The sequence below is a fragment of the Pecten maximus genome, chromosome 12, assembly GCF_902652985.1.
Source record: "Pecten maximus chromosome 12, xPecMax1.1, whole genome shotgun sequence".
In the NCBI taxonomy this organism is placed as follows: domain Eukaryota; kingdom Metazoa; phylum Mollusca; class Bivalvia; order Pectinida; family Pectinidae; genus Pecten; species Pecten maximus.
This window is the reverse complement of record NC_047026.1, coordinates 20,808,256-20,829,041: the sequence shown is the minus strand read 5'-3', so window position 1 is coordinate 20,829,041 and position 20,786 is coordinate 20,808,256. Positions and strand designations below refer to the sequence as shown.

Below are 20,786 nucleotides of genomic sequence, written 5' to 3'. Positions count from 1 at the left end.
ATTATTTGATATTGTAATGTCCTGATAAAGCGTTGGTAAGGCTAATTCTTTTATACCAAAATCTTGCTTCCATCTTTACTAAGTATAGTAAGATATGTTAATTGATAATATAATATAGTGAAATTGAAATAAAAACGCACTGTGTTGTTGTAAGGACAAATTACATTGTTGGCAATATTTATACTATTTTTGCATTAAAATGTAGTCAAATAATGCATGTAGATAATTGGTTTTTTTGGGGTTTTTTTTTTGTAAATATATAGAATCTTCAGAATATCAATTAGCAGACAAAATGTGTCTGTGTCAATTTCAAATACAAGTCATTGAAGGTACGGTGAGGAACAAAGGTTTTCAAATTACATAAATCTCTTTTTTTAACTTCCATATACATAATTTATAGACCATAAAACTTGGTGATATATTCCACTTTAACCATATATTCATTTACCAAATGCCTTTGTTATGAATGACAGCAATGTATGTTTGAACTAGTTTAGCACTGTTATTGATAAATCATACACACGGGATTTTTTTTGATTTTTTTTTTGATAATTGGTACATGTTAATAGATACTGTATTACTATAATATTTTAACAGCATAATATATTCACACTAATATAAACAATATCAAAAATAAAAAACAATTAATATACAGAGTTTTATATTTAAAATTGCGAATGCACCATAATGAATATACTCGAGAAAAGTCAGATTGAATCAATCAAAGCGCCAATTAGTAATGTCAGTGTGTATTTACTGTTAACACGAATATCAAAATCATTCTCTGAACCATACACCCTTACCTCTAGGCCAATGGAATCAATCACACTGCTAAATTGGATGTCGAATACTCATATAGCTTTATGTTAATAGGTGAACCGGTGTGCTGACCCAGACAAAACATAATATAGTGCCGCTAATAGGGCCTAGGCGTCGCATGTGTACATGTTTAATTGAGAGAAAATTCTAAAAGACTTGTAAATAATTGAACAAAACTCTATGTCTATAACACAGTGCATAATGTTATTTTATAAGTTGTGTTCTTTCTGTGTCCTTTACGATTGCATGCAAGTATGTGAGTACTTGTTACTAAAATTATATTAGTGTTCATGTAGACATATACTATCATGTTATTGGCAATGAAGGGGGGAAGAAACATAAATGTACCCTGACGTGTCAATGTAAATAAGTATTAGCTATACCAATACCGCGTCTAAAGATACCTACCTCCCCCTTACAGTGTAATCTGAAATTAATGTTGAAAGGGTGAACTAGTCATCCGGGTAAGCACTGCCCTCTGACCTGTAACCTTTGACCGTGTGCGTGACAGCATGATATTGTCGGTCTACTGTCATTTGTAACACAACTTCTCCCGGCCAATAAGCAGGAATTCGTATCAAATAAATTGACATGCACAGCAGAATTGGAGAAAATATTTTAAAGGACGCAAACGTGTTGGTGTCATGTTGTTAGTTTGTAAATGTGACCAGCGTAAAGGAGACTTTGATAACATAAGTGTTCATGTATTCGAATATACAAGAAGCCAACAGAAGCTACGCTTGTGCTGTTATGATAAAGGTACACTCATAATTGAATTACAGCATTACAATGCATGGTAGACTCAAGGAAAAAAACTATTTTCCTACCATTTGTAGTGTCTTGTCCATTTTGTTAGTATTTGTTATAAATAACCAACAATGATTGCTACCGGAGTAACAACTAAACGCCCCCACGGATTTAGTATTGACTCTCTGCTTGGACGTGGATCACCGAGAGAAAAGGATGATACTGTCCCAGCCAAGCTCAGGACTCCCTCCCCAGGGGATAGTTCCTCCTCGGAAACCTCAGGAGGGGAAAAGGACTCTCATCCAGCCCAAGACAGGCACCAATCCCTTCACACCTGTATAGAAGGTGGCCCGTGCTTGCCTTGCTTTGAGGGACGGAAGATCCCCCCGGGGCATCCTTCCTCTTCACTGCCCGTCCCCCCACGTCCGTCCCCCATGCTTATGAGATTCAGGGAGGACCAGATACCGTCTTTCCATGAAAAATATTGTGCATTAACTGGACTTCCAATGTCGTGTTTCGGTGCTGCTGACAATGGAGTCGGCACAAGAGTCGATAACAATTTAGCATCTTTTCCCAACAGGTGGACGAGACCGACCGAAGACGAATTCAACCCATACCATTATCAATTGTCACTAAATCTACCTCCATTTAACGGTAAGTGAACTGCTTTGTTTTGCCAGATTTAAAACGAATTCCCTTGATTATATATTCTATATAAATTACAAATAAAAGACCAGTTTGATCATTATTTATTAACAAGAATTTATAATAACTTCTTAACTAATCACAAGTAATGTGTCATATCGAGTTTTATAAATTACAATTTATGTATTAAAACCCTATAAATAAATGTATAATGAAGTATTGTCTTTAGAAATTCCCTTTCAATTTATTTATTATTGCAACATTATATTATATTAAATAATGTTACTAAAGAGAGAATGATTAGTCACCAATTATTTATATACCAAGTAATGCATATAATATTAAATTCGAATTTCCAAAATATAGTGGTAGCTATAAACCTAATTCCAAACATCATCATTAGGCAATAGTGAAAATCAAAGATTTTATATCCGGCATAATATGAAAACTAAGGTCATAACATAATCACTTTGCATCAGAAAACTGCATTTTTTTAACAATAGAAAATTAACAGCAAAAACGTTTTGCATGACGATATTTAGATTAATGAGCCGTTATATTTAATTTACATAAAGTTTCCATTAGCTAAAATAAATAACAATATGCATAAAACATTACATTAAATTTTACCTAAAAATTGAATGTGGCGCCAAGTATGAAATGGTGCTTAATTATACATGGTTTTTTTTAGAAATAATTAAGCGGTTAATAAATTTCAAGCATTTTGTTTCAAATATGGGAAGACATTTATTAGTTACATATGGCCTCATAATTCTCAGATTAAAACAGTTCTGGTTTTCTTGTAATAAAAATACAAATACAACATGATACCAACTACCATGGTATTGAACTTCGGGTCATAATGAATAATTTGCTTAACACTTGTTTGGTTTTGTTCTTTATCTTCAATTTGATTATATATTATACTTTTCATGATAAACAATAATCTCAAATTTCAGTTGAAAGGTTTAGAATTATGACCCATAATTATTTTTGTTATTATGAAAATATTTGACAATTTAAACTGTTGTCCTCGACACATAAATCATAATCAGACTATTAGTTCATGTACGTGTTAGTGTCAACGTGGGCTGACAGCTTATATAGTAATCTAATGCCACGACAATCACCAGATATATGCGAAACATTTAGGAAACAATTTCCGCAACTATATACAGGCCTTTAAACTGCTTTAATTATGTTATTTTTGAATACAAAATGGTTCTACTTAAAAGGATCTTTTATGAAATATTTCTGAACATGTATCGATTTAGAAAATGTTTGAATGGTATCTGCGGTATGCTTGGTCATCATTGGGGTCTGCGGGTGTTTAATTCGGCTGTTAGACACCTTATTTGACCTTTTTGGCCTCCTGTTCGCCAAAGCCTTTGTTCGGTCTGAATACAGTGGTCAACCTTGTTTGACCGTATCATTTACGCTGGAGAGGGAAGCAAACACCGATAATCCTATCAATTAATAGGCTTGAATCGAACATCAAATGTTTGTGTTCTTTTTGTGGTCGAAGTTTCGACCACTTGAAATCGACAAAAAAATTACACGGGATCTAATGGTATGCCCTGACATTGAACATGTTCAACAAAACACTGGCCTGTTAAAGGACCATCAAAGTAACGGATTCATATCGAGTGTGGTACTTGGAATGAAAGCCCGAGTTTGATCTTTGATGCATTGAAACTTGTTCAATAACTGTAAAATAATTTGACAGAGACGAAGTGGGCAAAATCCGAACATCGGAGATTAGTGGCAAGCGATTAAAACAGCTTCAACGAAAATCAAAGTGATAATTAACAGTTAAAGAGTATTTATTTAATGTTTTAATGAAGCGTCTTTATTAGTCATAAAGCAATCATTAACACGTTGTTAAAGGATTATTAGAGATGACGTATCATATTTAAAACGTCAGGGCTGGAAAGAACAAGTTCAACCATTTGATCCTTTTTATTCCGTAATATGTCGGTCTTTAGAATTAGCGTGATCATAAATTTAATTAGTAACACGATTACACCCTCATCAGAGGAGACACGAAACAAACAATATCATAAATCATTGAAGTACACATTACCTGTTAACACTGGAGTATTAGTTTCACCTTTGTTTAAACAAGTACGAATATTTTCAATGTAAATATGTTTTTAGACTGGGAATGTGAAAATTATTCAATGATTTTGTAGAAGTTATTTAATAAAAGAACTATTATCAGGAAGATAAAAGGCATACCTATGTTATTTGTCACATATGCACAGACCCTTAATTATAAACACATTCGTGTGAACATAAAAGTATTTTTCAAACAAAATGACTCATTGAAAATATTTGAATATAGCCTAATTACATCACCTAAATTAGAAGTAATAAGATATTCGGATACGATTTTGTACTGCATTATTTTGTAATAATAATTTTGAAAAGGAAGCCTAATTGAAATTTAAATAAAATTAAGCATTATCTTCCCATCCCCTTTTCAAAATTGTAATACTTACATTGGTGTTAAAAGACAACACATTCATATAAATAGCTATTTGTTCTTAATTTCTTTTTATCTTTTTAAAATATTTTAGCGTTGATGTTTCATTTAAACGTGTCTTTTCCAGTTCCAACCATTGATTCCGACCTGCTGTTTTCCCGTTTCCGGAAACCAAAGAGGATCCGGACTGCATTTGCTCCTTCACAACTTCTGCGTCTTGAACACGCTTTCGAGAAAAACCATTATGTTGTCGGACAGGAAAGAAAAGATCTGGCGTCAGACCTCCACCTAACGGAAACACAAGTAGGTATCTTGACAGTAAATTTATTATTCAACAATCAACAATTTAATTTCGTTAATGTAATACTTAAAATATTTATATTACATATTAAACTACTACAAAACAGAAATGAATTAATCTATAACATATACAATTATTTATACTTTAAAACTAATGTAAATTGCATATACCAGAAATCTGAGTCTTGTATTTCCATATATTTGCAGAGAGCATTGGAGTTCGTAAAACATCTAAGGTTCAGCCAAAATATATGGTTATTAAAACGTTAATATTGCAAAGAATTCATTCAAATTTTAGCACAGAATAAGTTACAGTTATGTTTTCTAGATTGACTTCGGCCTTTTTAATATAATATTTTGATGCGTATATTAAATTGCCCGATAATAAACACGAATAACTGGAAAATTTTAGATATATACACCATGCATGCCAAATAATAATAAGAAGAATATCAAGATAGTGACAATACATACACAAGTTAAGAGCTGGATCAAAATGTGACAATAGTTGATAATTGCATATCTATATACTTGATAAAGTTTATTTCTTGAGTAAGTGGTAATTAAGGGCTGCAGTATCGACAATAATTATCGGAATTTTTATAATAGAAATATTTTGAAATATAGCTGAAGGCATGTGGTGTCTAACTGCCGTATTAAATACGATATGTAGATATATAGTAGGTAAATATATAAAGAAAAAATTATATTTCTTACACCATAGAATTTATTATACAACAGCTATCTTAAATAAGAAATATCGATATATAAATATGCGGCCTTTTGATTAAAAATTTATCCCGCGGTTTAAGATCCTTAACGTAATGTATCTACGACTTCGATAACACTTTTAAAATTGTCATGTAGCTCTCCGGTCATTGAAGACAAAATTGGGCTCTTAAACAAGGGGTTATTTATCTCTGTGTCGCGTGATGAGAGTACAGAGTGGAAGAGATTACCAAATGTCTCATAGTTAGATTTAAGACAAGGACGAGTTGATGCCCCGATTGTTCTCACATACTTAAAACACAGGTTCGGTTACTTAATGGAGATACCCAAAATGCTATTAATTTTTAAAGACGGTAAATGACATTTTCCCTGTGATATAACATAAAAAAAATCGTTATTCATAATATACAATAATAGAATGTACCTGGTTACTGTGATTAGTTAAGTCCCTATATCATTAAATGTATTTTTAATACAATGAATACAATTAATTTAATATGTGACAGGATATTCAACCCCAAAAATTTAAATGATACTACATCAAACGAATTTTAGCAATGTAACTTATAAATTTTTAGGATACACCTATGTTACACCGCCCTAGATCAATTAGCCCTAACGTACCCTAGGCTGTTTACCTGTAAGGTTTATTATGTCACGGACGCAATTTGCACTACCTGTGAAATTAAGTGAACTGGACCTTAACGAGTTGCACACAACATGTCAATCTTGGACATCTAAAATTTCTTTTTGGATATTGAACTTTGACCTCTTCATTCTAGGTTTGCTTTTTGTTATGAATATTGCCTTAACTTCATCACACGCATGTACACACATATAGTTTGAGGACAAGGTGTGTACCGGTACACGCTGTCTTCTTAAATACATAGTTCTTAACACATGTCAGCTTCCAACAAACAAAGAAAATGTGAAATATTACAGGTTTTAAAATATATCTTCACTTTTAATTGATTGTGTCCAAAAATAATACGTCAAATATGTTAGTTATCACAAACGGTGATGCATAGCATTGTAAACTAATCATTGATGACTGCCCTTCTCATTTTCTGTAAAACTAAGGAAAATGTCTTGTTCAGCATTCCGTAGGACTTGCCCTATCAGTAACATATTGTATAACCGTATCCCATGGATTTGTCACCTGAATTTCGGAACTCATAAATAAATGATCTGTGTAGTACTCTTAGCACATGTGTTGATTGTAACGAGATACGACTTTTTATAATCAGAAAAAAATTCAAGTGCATAAATGCAGATATTGAAGACCAGTTGTCAAAATAATTACGAAGCGAATTATCAAGTACGTAATTCGTTGTAGTAACTCAATACAGCAGTTTATAAAAATCACCAAGTTTCTGTCAGAAAAAAAATCCAGATGATTCTTATGGAATTTAAACGGCTAACTTATATTCAGAAAAATAATGATTTTGACCGATGCTATGGCGCTTCAGCATGACTTGATTGATTGGTTTTAAGCTAAATCAAAAATCCAAAACGAATATTTATGATGTTACTGTGTGGTTAAGTGTACAGTGTATGCACAGGACATCAACATTAGCAATGAAAAATGCCTGACGAGAATGTTTAAGCTTTAGACTGGTTCAAACTGTTTGACAAATTACGTTGTTGTTACTTAAGAAATCAAAATTAAAGAATAACGCCTATATACATTGGAGTAAAGGTATCTAGCCATAAACATAAACATATTTTGATAGATTGAAATGAAATGTTACATAAAAAAGCAAATCAAAACCGATCGTGGTAGCTCTCTTGTTATTCTGTCTCCGGTAAGGTCCACTCACTTACAAACATGCATCGTTTGTTATGGTTATCATTTCTTTCTTATCTGCTCGTTTTATACCAACTTGCGTATGGAACAAAACACAAAACTAGCATAGTGTGAAAGGAACATTACAATATGTACTCTTGAGTAGAGGTGATTTAAATATCTCTTCTTATGAAGACAGAAAAATTCCCTCCCCCTTTATGATATATGAATATTTTATCTACAGTGGGAGAAGTCCTCTATAAGTTAGAAAAAGTTACTGACAAATCATAAAATGTGTTTAAACTAAGCATCTAGTGTGATGAAAAGCCAAAGAAACTCTCCAAAGGTCTTGCTTGCTTCCAGTAAGAATTGATTAATATATGACGATACAAAATGGTAATTATTGCAGAGTTTACACTTTAGTTTTGGCAATCAAAGATAATTTTTAATATACATTTATATAATTTTTGTGTATATTAATTAATGGTTAACCAATATTGAAAGAGAATGGACTAAACTTTATTCAGCATATATATGAGTGATAACTCCTAAACAAACTGTAAAACTGACATTAGTCAAACACGTATTTCAAAGTATATTCGTATATGATTCGTCATGTAGATAACAACAGTTTTATATACACACATATTTAATTATCTTAAAAGAAACGAAGATATACTTTACGAACAAGTATGAAATAAGGTTTCCTTTTTCAAAAGATTTTTTTTTCAACTAAGATGAGGCCAAATCAGTTACAGCTTTAAAATAAATACAATTCCGACAGTAATAGAAAAATGGTCAAAGAAATTCGTGATATATCTTAACGTGTTTCTTTTTAAAAATATCTATTTAATTATATGTATAACGTTGGTATTTTAAACAGAATTATATTTATTAAAAACCGCCCATCACAGAGTGATATTGGGCACCTCAAATTTTAGTGCACTCTATAAGGTAGGATTATTAGTAGTTTATTAAGTACAGAAAAGCATGCATCGTCATGATTTTGAGTTAAAAACTGTTGTTTAAATATCATGCATGATATATAATAAAGATATATCGATATCGACCAATGGGGTAGGGTTAGTCAAAAGGATATGATAATTTGTATTGAAATATTTCATTTTTTATAACATCAGATACATAACATAGTAGACCCTACATATCATTAAACGAATCAAAGACAATTATGAAAAAAATAAAAACACGTTTTATGGTATCTCAATAACGGCACCTGTTTGGTACTTTGTGTGCTGGGACATGCATTACTGACATCAAAGCCCATACGACACTACTGTGTTACTCTTACAACAATGTAAATAGTACATTTTTCTTCTGAAAACAATTATTCTCTATTTAACGTTAAAGCTTATTATAGATCAAACGTATTTGTACCCTATCTTACAATCACTTATAAAAAATCAAGGTCAAACTATTAGTTTATAATTAACTATTTATACAAATAAACATTCATAATGAGGTCATCATGGTCGAACATTTTTTGCAAATTCATTTAACATATTTCATGTTTATTCTCATTCATAAATGTCAATATAGTTCCTGTCCTTACGACACTAACAATGTCTATTGTCTTGTATGTACGTATGGTGCGAAAATTGTCCAGGATCTATTATCCCGATCTAACAAGGTGTAAGAATTACCCCCTGCACATAAAGACAACCTGTCAGTCTTGATCATTATCTCCTAGTGTAATTGACAATTTATGTGGCACCCATATATACATCAGCCCAGATCAGATCGAATGAAATGAGGCATGGCCTAACAAAGCTAATTAGCTCGTTATGTGAATACATTTCATACAATTTGCAAAGATTAGTTAGATCTTCAGTTTCATACCCCAGCATACACCGACACGGGTAAATACTCCAGTTCACGGGGTCAAAATGGTCCTGGCAAGTACGGCCTATTCTATACCTTATTTTCGCCTTGTGGAAGGGTATCGTTATGAACCTTGACCTACGGGTGTATTCGGTTTGGGATAATGAGCTAGCTAGTGCTTCATGAAAAGTTTATCTCTTTAACCTTTGACCTCTATGTGTGTGTAATCCCATTTTGTTCCTAATAACATTGTAATAGAGTCATGATTGGACGGCCATGCGGTACCATCAAAGCCTTCGAAGACAGCATGATATATGGCTTCCTTAAGATAATGTGACAAATATACCGCAAACTTACACATAGAACATGGCGATATTGTCATAAACTACTGTGAAATGTTCACTTGGAAAAAAATTTATGCTTTAAAACAAAAAATGAAAGAGTATCACTTTAAATTCAGCCATAACGGACTCGATAATTACTCCAAAATGAGGCAAATAGAGAATCAGACATCATTTTCTCGATCGTTTAAGGGTGTATGAGATTTATTGTTTGACAGATTTCGTGTTCTATCAACACCACTGTATATATTTATCATTTAACTCAAATTTGTGGAAAAGTTTTTTCCCTGTTAGTTAGCAAATTTGATACCTCTGCTACGCTTCTCTCGTGTGACGTTTTTTTGTTTACGACGTCACAATAGTGTTTTAGCAAGTCTGTCATACTCTATGGATGGATCATACTGTAAAATAGGTCAGTTATATGATAGAATAAAGTTATGATGAATCATACTGCAGAATACGTCAGTTATATATATTAAAACAGGTATAGGATATATCATATTGTTCAATGTACCAGTTATATGATGAAATATTTTTGTCGCTCTATTACAGTAATTAACTACATGAATAAAAAATCGTAAATAACTAACTCTTCACTACCTATTCTAAAACTGTAATGAAAATACCATACGTAAACTACTTTTAAACATACATATGACACCACAGTTTTGTAAATAAAGAAATTTCCATTAGTATACTTGTCACATCGGAGGAGCCATCTTTGACCTCGGCAATAAATTACCCGGGGCTAGTTTCGCCTATAGTCACGCATTGGTGTGACTGTACAGGCCGGCTGTGGTCCTGGTGACAACTGATCGTATGGATAAATGTATTGAAACGCTTCATGTACCAGCCACCACCGAGCTGGGAGTCTTCATCAGCTAGTCTTATCAGAGTCCGTATTGCCTGCGTAAATGCGCGATAACACATTTGTATTGTTTACACAACACAATTACAGGCCTAATGACCCCTTATAACAATGAGTCGCTGGTCTCCGAAAAGTGCATGCAATCAGAGGTTTCTTTGTGAGACTTGAAGAGGGGTTTGTGTGCTCAATTTCGGTCAGATCAATAACTCTTGACGTGTCTTGGCATCGACCTCTTGCAATAAAAACACGTGTATTAGGTGGTGAATCTGATCCCAATGATCCCAAGCTGCGTAGGACTTGGCAATGATTATGCAATAAAAAGGTCTCACACTAACAATTGGATCCTGAGGATTGAGGTTCAAACATTGTGAAGGAGATCTAGATCAAATAGGATCCACGGAGATCAGTGCGATATGAAGATGTACAATTAGCGATATTGAGAAACATCATACGTAATTTACATTCATCCTCTTAAGGTTCTGTGTTCTTCTTTCATGCTACCTTTCCCATTGACTTCTAAGGTATTTGTTTCTGTGTAAGATGTGGATAGATTCTGAAAAGTACAACTGCTGTGCATTCCATGTGTACTTCAGTATAAGACATTTATGTCCAGATTATAATGAAATAGGCATCAATTTACATGACGTCATTAATTTTATTGGAACGTGCATTATGAACGGATATGACGCATTGAGATTGTATATAATGTAAGAACCTTAAACAATAATTATGTTTAATCAACCAATACATAGATCAAAGGAAAATGATTGTATATAGCGTAGGAATCTTAAACATCATTATATGGAACTGACAAATACCTTAATTAAAAGGAGAAATTATTGTATATAGTGTAAGACCATTGAACAGTAAGCATATTCAATTGACAAATACAAAATGTACATAAACTAAAAACTATTTGCTGCATATACTTCAACGTTTAACAATATTTCATTAACTCAAATATAGTTTCTTTTAATAAAGTATTTAATATGTTCTTCTCTTTTGCAGGTGAAAGTATGGTTTCAAAATCGTAGGACGAAATTCAAAAGAATGAAAGCAGAAGAGGAGATGACTCGAACATTGACGAAAACATATGTGGGTAGTAATAAATTAAATCGTGACTCGCAAAAGGAAGTGTTCCAAAAATCTACTACAGAGGACAGTTGGTGTGAGGAATCAGATGAAACTGACAACGAGTCCGAGCTAGAAGTGTGATGATATCATCAAAAAAACATCAGACAGACACTTTACAATAATTAACAAATACAACAAAATTTGAAAGTATTTGAATGCTTTCGGCCATAAGGCAATCGCGTTAAATTATAGACAATCATCAACACATGTAATAACTTAAGATTTAAACAATGAAGGCCATAAACATTCCTTTCATCTTACACCATCTTCTGTTAAGGAGGAAGTTCCGTCCAATGTTTTCAAGGATATTATATATTTGTTAGCAGAAGATATGTGTAAGAGTTTGAAATTTTCTTTCACAGTGTTGTGTTCTACACAATGTACATATGACAATCACCATTAACAATATGCAAATACTGAATTTGTAGACGCTATGTCTTTATCAATGCCAATAAAATATATTTATAATGATGATAATTGTTTCATGATTATATGGATATTGACGTGTAAAATGTTATTGTGTCTCAAGAGCGAATAAAACCCGCTTAAAACCCGAATAAGACAAGCTACATACTTCAGGAGAGCAAGCGTCTTCTATCAAACATATGACACTCGTTACACTATATGACTCTACTCCGATTCTCATTACGGGAATGGATACATTGATTCGATCTATACATGCATATATCGTTTTAATTGATTTGAATAGTGACACAGATATACATATACAAATGTGTCTCACGATCTTTTGAAATTCAATATTTAAATTATGCAAATTATTGCATTAGGCTCTTTAGTATCACTTACGGTTTCTAGAGAGATGAATGAAACAGCCGCGTGATTAAGTTTATTACTATTTTGTGTGTCTTTCTCATAATTAATTGTGAATCTGACATCATGTGATACACACAGCGTTATAACAGGCTGTAAAGCTGTGCAATGACTACGCCTTCGTCACAAATATCCACGACGCATAACCGGATGTTCTTAAAATGTTTCCTGCAATAAGTGTGGCTTCTATTCCATCGTGAAGCTATGCGTATACATCGATTCTGTAATTTGTAATAAAAAAAATTAAAAAGTTAATTATACTATTTGTTTACATTCATACGTTCAACGTGCCTTACCTAATATGACCTTATTAACAGGTAGTTTAAATCAACAAATGATGCATGCATGTCAACTGACACCACTGCAAAATACACAATAATAATAACAATGATGTCAATATTTGGTGTTTTATATCGCATTTCTTGATTTATAGAAACATAATTACACTGAAATATAAGTTTTATAGTAAATATGTCATAAAATCAATCTTCAAGTAATTGTAGATGACAGCAAACGTTAGATGTTGAAATTTTAGATTAAAACTTACTGAACAAAATAATTATAACTTGTTGATCTGCTAAGCTTTACTCAATATTTTGAATTAATAAACTAATATGAAGTATTGGGGTGCTAAATTTGTTGGCATTTCTTTCGCTACTAGTTGACAAATTTGCAATATTTGTCCCCAGGTCCCAAACAATGGATTTACTATGTATCAATACAATCTAGTGCAGCTAAAGTAGGTTCAGGTTGCAGGAACCAGAAAATTCTCGAAGAATTAAAACAAAAACCCGGAGTCAATCAAAAGGATATAAGGTCAGCCCACTAGGACAAAGAATCAAGGTTTATACGAAAAGAGAAAAAAATACAATTGTAGATACAGTACTTCAATCAAAGAAGCAATGATGAATAAAGGGTGATCCGGAAGAGATGGTGTATCCGTTACAACCATAACATATATAAAATGTCATTATTTTTGCTCCGACACTGCAGTATCATAGTTGGAATCAGATAATGTATTATTACGACCGTCAACGTTTCCCAGCATAGTGTGAATATTGGTCAAAAGGTATATATATAAACTATTATTTTAAAAATATTATCGTATTTTTGTACTAAATCATATTTGTCTTCGTTGACTGGCGAAGTACATATTATTCCGCAATTGATAAATACAATTTTATGAATAATATGTTCTACACTCGGCGAATTACCATAAAAGGTCAAAATACTCTTTTAATTTTGTATGTCAATCAGTCGTGAAAACGGATTTTTTCGTGAAATTTGTGAAATTTTGCTGAAGACGTGGATATTTTACAAGTCATTGATAAATGCTTATAACAGTTCTTTTAGCTACTTGTATAAAACAATACAGTATGGTTAGGTTCGTAAAATTATGCTGAATATTCGCAAATTGGTGGCAGGAACGAGAGTCACAAACTTAGGAAGGAAAGGTAAAATAGTACTAAATCTGCTACAATTCATGAGATAAAGTAGACGAAAGAAATGATAACTTTGAAAAGTAATAGAAAAAAATCATCATTCCATATTTGTCTTGAGACTTTACCAGTATATGCACTCAAATATATATCTAAGTCTCCCATATCTTGCCCTTATTTTACTCGTTTTACGTAAGAATTGCCTTTCGTTTACTACTTTTAGAGCTCATTATTGCCCTGCGCTTGTTCATGTTTACCTTTAAAATTAATGACTCTGCTATTGATTTAATTTTGAAAATTATACATGACTTCATAAGTATCGAGAACATCAAGAACATTACGGCCCACACAGAACATGGCATTCATTTCTGATTTAAACACCAACATTGAACGAGGTGCACAGTGACCACAGAGAGTGTAAGAAAACGTCAAAAGTGTGTCTTAATGCGTAAGAATGCCAAAATTGTTCGCGACCAAAACATTTCAGTTACATATAACTGCCTTTCATGTTGATATCGGTACAGGGTATGTTATTTAACAAAGAAATTGCCACTATGTTGTCTATGGTTGGCAGGTTTGAACTCAATGAATGTTGTCATACAATGTTGACTGAAACAGTTTTGATAGGTTATAGCAAAGTGGTTGATATTGAAGGATCTCTTGAAGTTCTTTTATTGTTGTTTCAAGCCTTCCATAGTCTTAAGTCGGACTAAAAACAAAAATGTATTTATGCTTTATCAAGCCATACGTAAATTAAAAGTATTTAAAAAGAGGCAACGTGGTTCGTATATATCTCAAATTATACTTATTCTTTATCAATAACGTAAATTACAAACGACTATATATATAATGTGCCGCTTGGATTAAATAAGTATAACCAATTTAAAATTATTCTGTTCAGTTCACAATATTATCAATGGCTACGACGGTAAAGAACAGCAAAACATTTGCTCCTAAAAGGAAGAAACGGTTGAATGATGCAGTATAATTCGGTTTGGCTCTACTTTAACTCACAAAGCCTTTTGAGAGTGTCTATATCGTGTGTGTCTTTTATACCATTCTGTTAACATCATTACACTTGTTAAACCTTGAAGTACGAATATATAAGTATGATATTTCAATTCCACACACTTGGGCGTCGGGCTACAAAATACTGCCTGTTTAAATCGCCCCTGAATTTGACAATTGAATATCATTTTGGAATATTTGTCTTATTTAACACCATAAGAACGATATTTAATCTATGGGAGAAATAATAAGTTTTTAAAATGACTTATGCTGTATTTTGATATAAAAAAAAACGTATTTTGTAAGAAATTTGTTTTCAACATTTATCCATGGAAATATCTGTCTATGAAAATAGATTTGAACAGCTTTAGTTTTATATTAATTAATCGGCATTTATTTGTTCACATACTTCCTTCTGACCAGCAAAAACCTTACAAACGGGTTAAGTTGTCTCTATTCAAAGAACAGACCCATGTAAGATTTCTTTCATCCGTTTCAAAATACGTTTTTCAAAAGTGGTATTCGTTTATTTGTCTTTTATACAATCTTCCAGCCTTGAAGAACTTCCCGTTATCTAACAAGCAGCTAGTTGTAACAAATATCATCTACATATTTGTTACTCAGGACATATGTTAATTTAAATGATTAAACATCAAATACGAAAATAAGATATAAAGGTAAATAAAATGTTATATCAAATAAGGTTTTTATTCAATTTAATCTTTTTTTTTTTCCTGAATATCAGCTCAAGTATATTCATAAAGTAATATCATTATGTATAATCAGTACACGTATTGTAAATTTCGATAAGAAAAATATAAATTAAGAAACAATTAAGACATTAAATATGCCATTGTCTATGTTTTTTTTTGTTTTTGTTTTTTTTTGCATTTCTGAAGTATTTTTTAATCTTCAAAAGCGGACAAGTTCGTCCGGTTTCTTCTTTTTTTTCCAGTATAGGATTTACATATAAACCATAAAACAGATGAACGAATTAGGACTTACGGTCCCAGCATCCAGATAAGATATATGAACAACTCAATAAAAGCAAATCAATATAAATATTGAGACACACGTGGAATGCATCTCTTATTTTCAAAGATCATACATTCTACGCTATTAAATAATGAAACGTTTAGTTTTCTTTTCATCTTTATACAGAACATTGTGTATGTCCGTTATCATCTTGTTGCTTTCAAATATTATTTTGAGGTTTAGAAAATAGTACTTTTCTTTCATTTAAACTTATTTTGAAATATGCCATAGATTGAAGTTAGATATAATCAGGTTATGATGTTGATTTATTTTATCAATGTAAACAAGACTTCGAAAAAAAAAACATTTCTTTGAATGGAGAAGTGATTCGTTTGAATGTCTTATTAGCCTGTTTATGAAGTATGAGTTATTTAACTAGATCGATTAGAATAAAAAATAACAAAAAGATATTAGGTATAAGCGTTGATAACATTCCGATACTTCTATCTCAGTATGCAGACGATACATCTCTTATTCTTGATGGATCTGAGAGCTCCTTGCTAGAATCTATTAAAGAATTAAACGATTTTGCACAAATATCTGGGCTCATGATCAATACACATAAAACACAAGTAATCTGGATTGGGAGTAAAAAATATAGTAATGAAACATATCTGCCTGATCTAAACCTACAATGGGGGAGGGAGAAATTTACACTGTTAGGAATAGATTTTAGTGTCAACCTACATGAAATACCTAGACTTAATTTTGATAAAAAACTTATTAAACTAAAATCCATAATTAAAATTTGGAATAGAAGGATATTGACCCCTATAGGTAAAATACACATTATTAAATCCCTCCTTATTTCTCTGTTTAACCATTTGTTTATTTCACTCCCAAACCCCAGTAAGGCCTTTTTGAAACAACTCAATACCATTATTTTTAATTTCTTATGGAATGGTAAAGCTGATAAGGTGAAGAGAAAAGTAATAACTAAGGAGTATTCAGAGGGTGGGTTAAAAATGATAAACGTCTATGCCTTTGTTGATTCCCTTAAACTAGGATGGTTAAAAAGATTACTCCATAATACATGTATAAGAAAATGGCAGGTTTTATTCAACAATCTGTTTAACTGGAACTATTGCATAAATTTTGGGATTGATTATATACGGTTATGTCAAAAACAATGTAAAAATGAATTCTGGGCCGATGTTTTCAAAGCTTGGGAAAGATTATTGACATCAGAAACTAATACGAAACATCAACAACTCTCTTTTCTAAAAAGTCCACTATGGCATAATCCACATATTAGTATTGGTGGACACTCTGTTTTCTATAAAGACTGGTTTAGGAAGGGTGTCCAAGTAGTTAATGATGTGTTAAAAGATTCGAATACTCTTTCTTTTCATACATTCAATGAATTTACTCAGAAATATAATATACGAACAAACTTTCTTAAATATCAGGGTGTTATAAAACTTCCATTTACAGGAGATCATAGATAAAGACCTGATATTACCATATATTCCACATAATATATATTTATTTCTCAAATCACAACAGGACAATAAAATTATATATAAAAGTCTTTCAAAAAATACAGAAATTGCTACAGGAAAAAAAAAGTGGAATGAAGTGTTTGATTTTACAGATTCAACATGGGCAAATATCTTTTCCATACCTTTTAAAGTAACAAATAACTCAAAACTTCAGTGGTTTCAATTTAGAATCTTGCACAATATTTTAACTCTAAATTCAGTTCTTTTTAAAGCAAACATTGTTACAAGTCCATTGTGTACTTTTTGTAAATTTTACCCTGAAACAATAATTCATATTTTTTGGGAATGTGAAAAAGTTCAGTTCTTTTTGCAAAGTTTTGAATCACTTCTCGATGCACTAGTTATCCCGTTCACTTACAATAAAGAATCATTTATTTTTGGATTTTTGCCACCTGGAAAGTATAACAATATTGATAATGAAATTACCATGGTTATTAAGCATTACATATATAAAACTAGATGTTCCAGTAGCTCTTTAAATGTACATGCATTAATAAATGTAATTAAGGACCACCACAACCTGAAAAAATATATAGCAACATCAAAGGGAGTTTGTTTTCTTGAAAAGTTTAATCTGGATTGGAATAAATGGAAAAACATATTATCTATTTAAGACCTCTAAAAGCTTAAAAAGTGTTTATTTTCTGTTTTATCAATATGTATGTTTAGTTCTATTGATTTATGTGGGGGTTTTTTGGGGGTTTTTTTGGGGGGGGGGGGGTCCCCCCCCCCCTTTTTTTGACCCTGACAGTCTGTCCCAGGACTCTTCATTTTTAAAATAAGTATTATGATATGTCAAATTATAGCATTTTTAATACTCTGTCATTTGTTGTTACTAGGCCATAGCTATATATATAGTCTTATTTAGTATATCTTATATCCAGCTTTTACACTCAATTCAAATTTCATTACATTATAAGTCCCGCCTCTCTCTCTCTCTCTCTCTCTCTCTCTCATAAAAAAGCAACATATGAATGAGATTTAGGATCAATGTATTTGGATGATGATGATGATGATGATGTGTTTGGATGAAATATGATGATGATGTGTTTTGATGATGATGATAATGTTTGTTTTTGGATGAAATACGATGATGATGTGTTTGGACAATGATGATGATTATGATGAAGTGTTTGGATAATGATGATGTTGATGTGTTTTTTGGATGATGATGATGATGTGTCCGGATGAAAGATGATGATGATGTATTTGGATAATGATGATGATGTGTTTTTTGGATGATGATGATGATGTGTTTGGATGAAATATGATGATGATGCATGTGTTTGGATGATGATGATGATAATGTTTGTATTTGGATGAAATACGATGATGATGTGTTTGGACAATGATGATGATTATGATGAAGTGTTTGGATAATGATGATGTTGATGTGTTTTTTGGATGATGATGATGATGTGTCCGGATGAAAGATGATGATGATGATGATGTATTTGGATAATGATGATGATGTGTTTTTTGGATGATGATGATGATGTGTTTGGATGAAATATGATGATGATGCATGTGTTTTGATGATGATGATGATAATGTTTGTATTTGGATGAAATACGATGATGATGTGCTTGGACAATGATGATGATTATGATGAAGTGTTTGGTAAATGATGATGTTGATGTGTTTTTTGGATGATGATGATGATGTGTGCGGATGAAAGATGATGATGATGATGAGGATGATGTATTTGGATAATGATGATGATGTGTTTTTTTTTTTTTGGATGATGATGATGATGATGTATTTGGATAATGATGATGATGTGTTTTTGGATGATGATGATGTGTCCAGATGACATGATGATGATGTGTCCGGATGACATGATGATGATGTGTTTGCTGGATGATGATGAATGATGATGATGATGATGAACGGAAGGGAATTTGTTTGAATGAATTATTTTATTATGTACATCATATGTTGTTGATGAAAATGCTTTAAAAATAAAAAAATAAAAAAAATAAATAAATACAGAGACACACGTGAAATGCACCTCTTCTTTTCAAAGATCATACATTCCACGCTATTAAATAATGAAACGTTTAGTTTTCTTTTCATCTTTATACAGAACATTGTGTATGTCCGTTATCATCTTGTTGCTTTCAAATATTATTTTGAGGTTTAGAAAATAGTACTTTTCTTTCATTTAAACTTATTTTGAAATATGCCATAGATTGAAGTTAGATATAATCAGGTTATGATGTTGATTTATTTTATCAATGTAAACAAGACTTCGAAAAAAAAAACATTTCTTTGAATGGAGAAGTGATTCGTTTGAATGTCTTATTAGCCTGTTTATGAAGTATGAGTTATTTAACTAGATCTATTAACAGTTGTACGAATGCAATTACAGCCAATGGTATGTTTACTAGCAAATGTCTGGTTTCAGTTCAACATGTTAAAGAAATGGCACACATTAAAATAAATTTGCAAAACTGAAAATTAGAGAAAAAAAATGTTCTTATTTTTTTGGAGTCAGTGATCAATAAAGGTTAGTTTTGCTATTCAATCTTAAGTATAAAATTCTAAAACATTTTATTTCAGGCATATTGAGTTTTGTTAAGATTGACTTAATTTATGAAACATAACGTGCAAATGTATAATTTAAAAAAAATTAAATTGCGAATAGGTCAATGTGTAAGATTTACAAAACATATCATTTAATTGGATTATTAACGTGTTGAATAACTCGAAATCCTTTAAATCATAATCAATAACTCTGAAAAATGAACACGTAACGTCAGTAATTTACCATTTGTGTTTCTATTTGAATTGGTATAGTGCAAGAAATGACAAGTAATAGAACCCCGATAGTAATTTACGTTGAGGTATGTAAGTAAAGCACGAAGGGGATAAATTAATCAATAAAGGTCACGTCATATCACACGATCTGGTCAGATAGTTTGAAATTCTAAAACAAGTTATGTGACAAGAAGATATCATAATAAAATGTGTGACCTACATAGGGAACATGAGATTTCAACTGACGGTTCCTCATAGGCGGCACCTTGTACAATTGAAAACTGGTTATGGTGTCAGGCACAAAAGTAGGTCATAACATTTCAATGCCGAGCTTCATGATGACGAAGATAAATGACTTTACCTGTGTTATTCCTAACATAATCAGTTATCAGATATATAGATATACTGGAGTTTATTATGACATCATGACTGTCAATTACAACTAATTTGGCTGAGTTTCAATTCCTATCTTAACCTACCCTTCAGAAATTATTTCGATCTCAATCTTAATCACAGTT

General features: G+C 31.8%; 1 protein-coding gene across 1 annotated transcript; it reads left to right on the top strand.

Annotated features, from left to right (window-relative positions):
- The first annotated feature begins 1,389 nt into the window (after positions 1 to 1,389).
- LOC117339824 (homeotic protein empty spiracles-like) lies at positions 1,390 to 12,137 on the top strand. Its single transcript, XM_033901532.1, has 3 exons — positions 1,390 to 2,220; positions 4,824 to 4,999; positions 11,568 to 12,137. The coding sequence occupies exons 1-3, from the start codon at positions 1,698 to 1,700 to the stop codon at positions 11,772 to 11,774; spliced, it is 906 nt and encodes a 301-aa protein (XP_033757423.1). The 5' UTR covers positions 1,390 to 1,697; the 3' UTR covers positions 11,775 to 12,137.
- Positions 12,138 to 20,786: the final 8,649 nt, after the last annotated feature.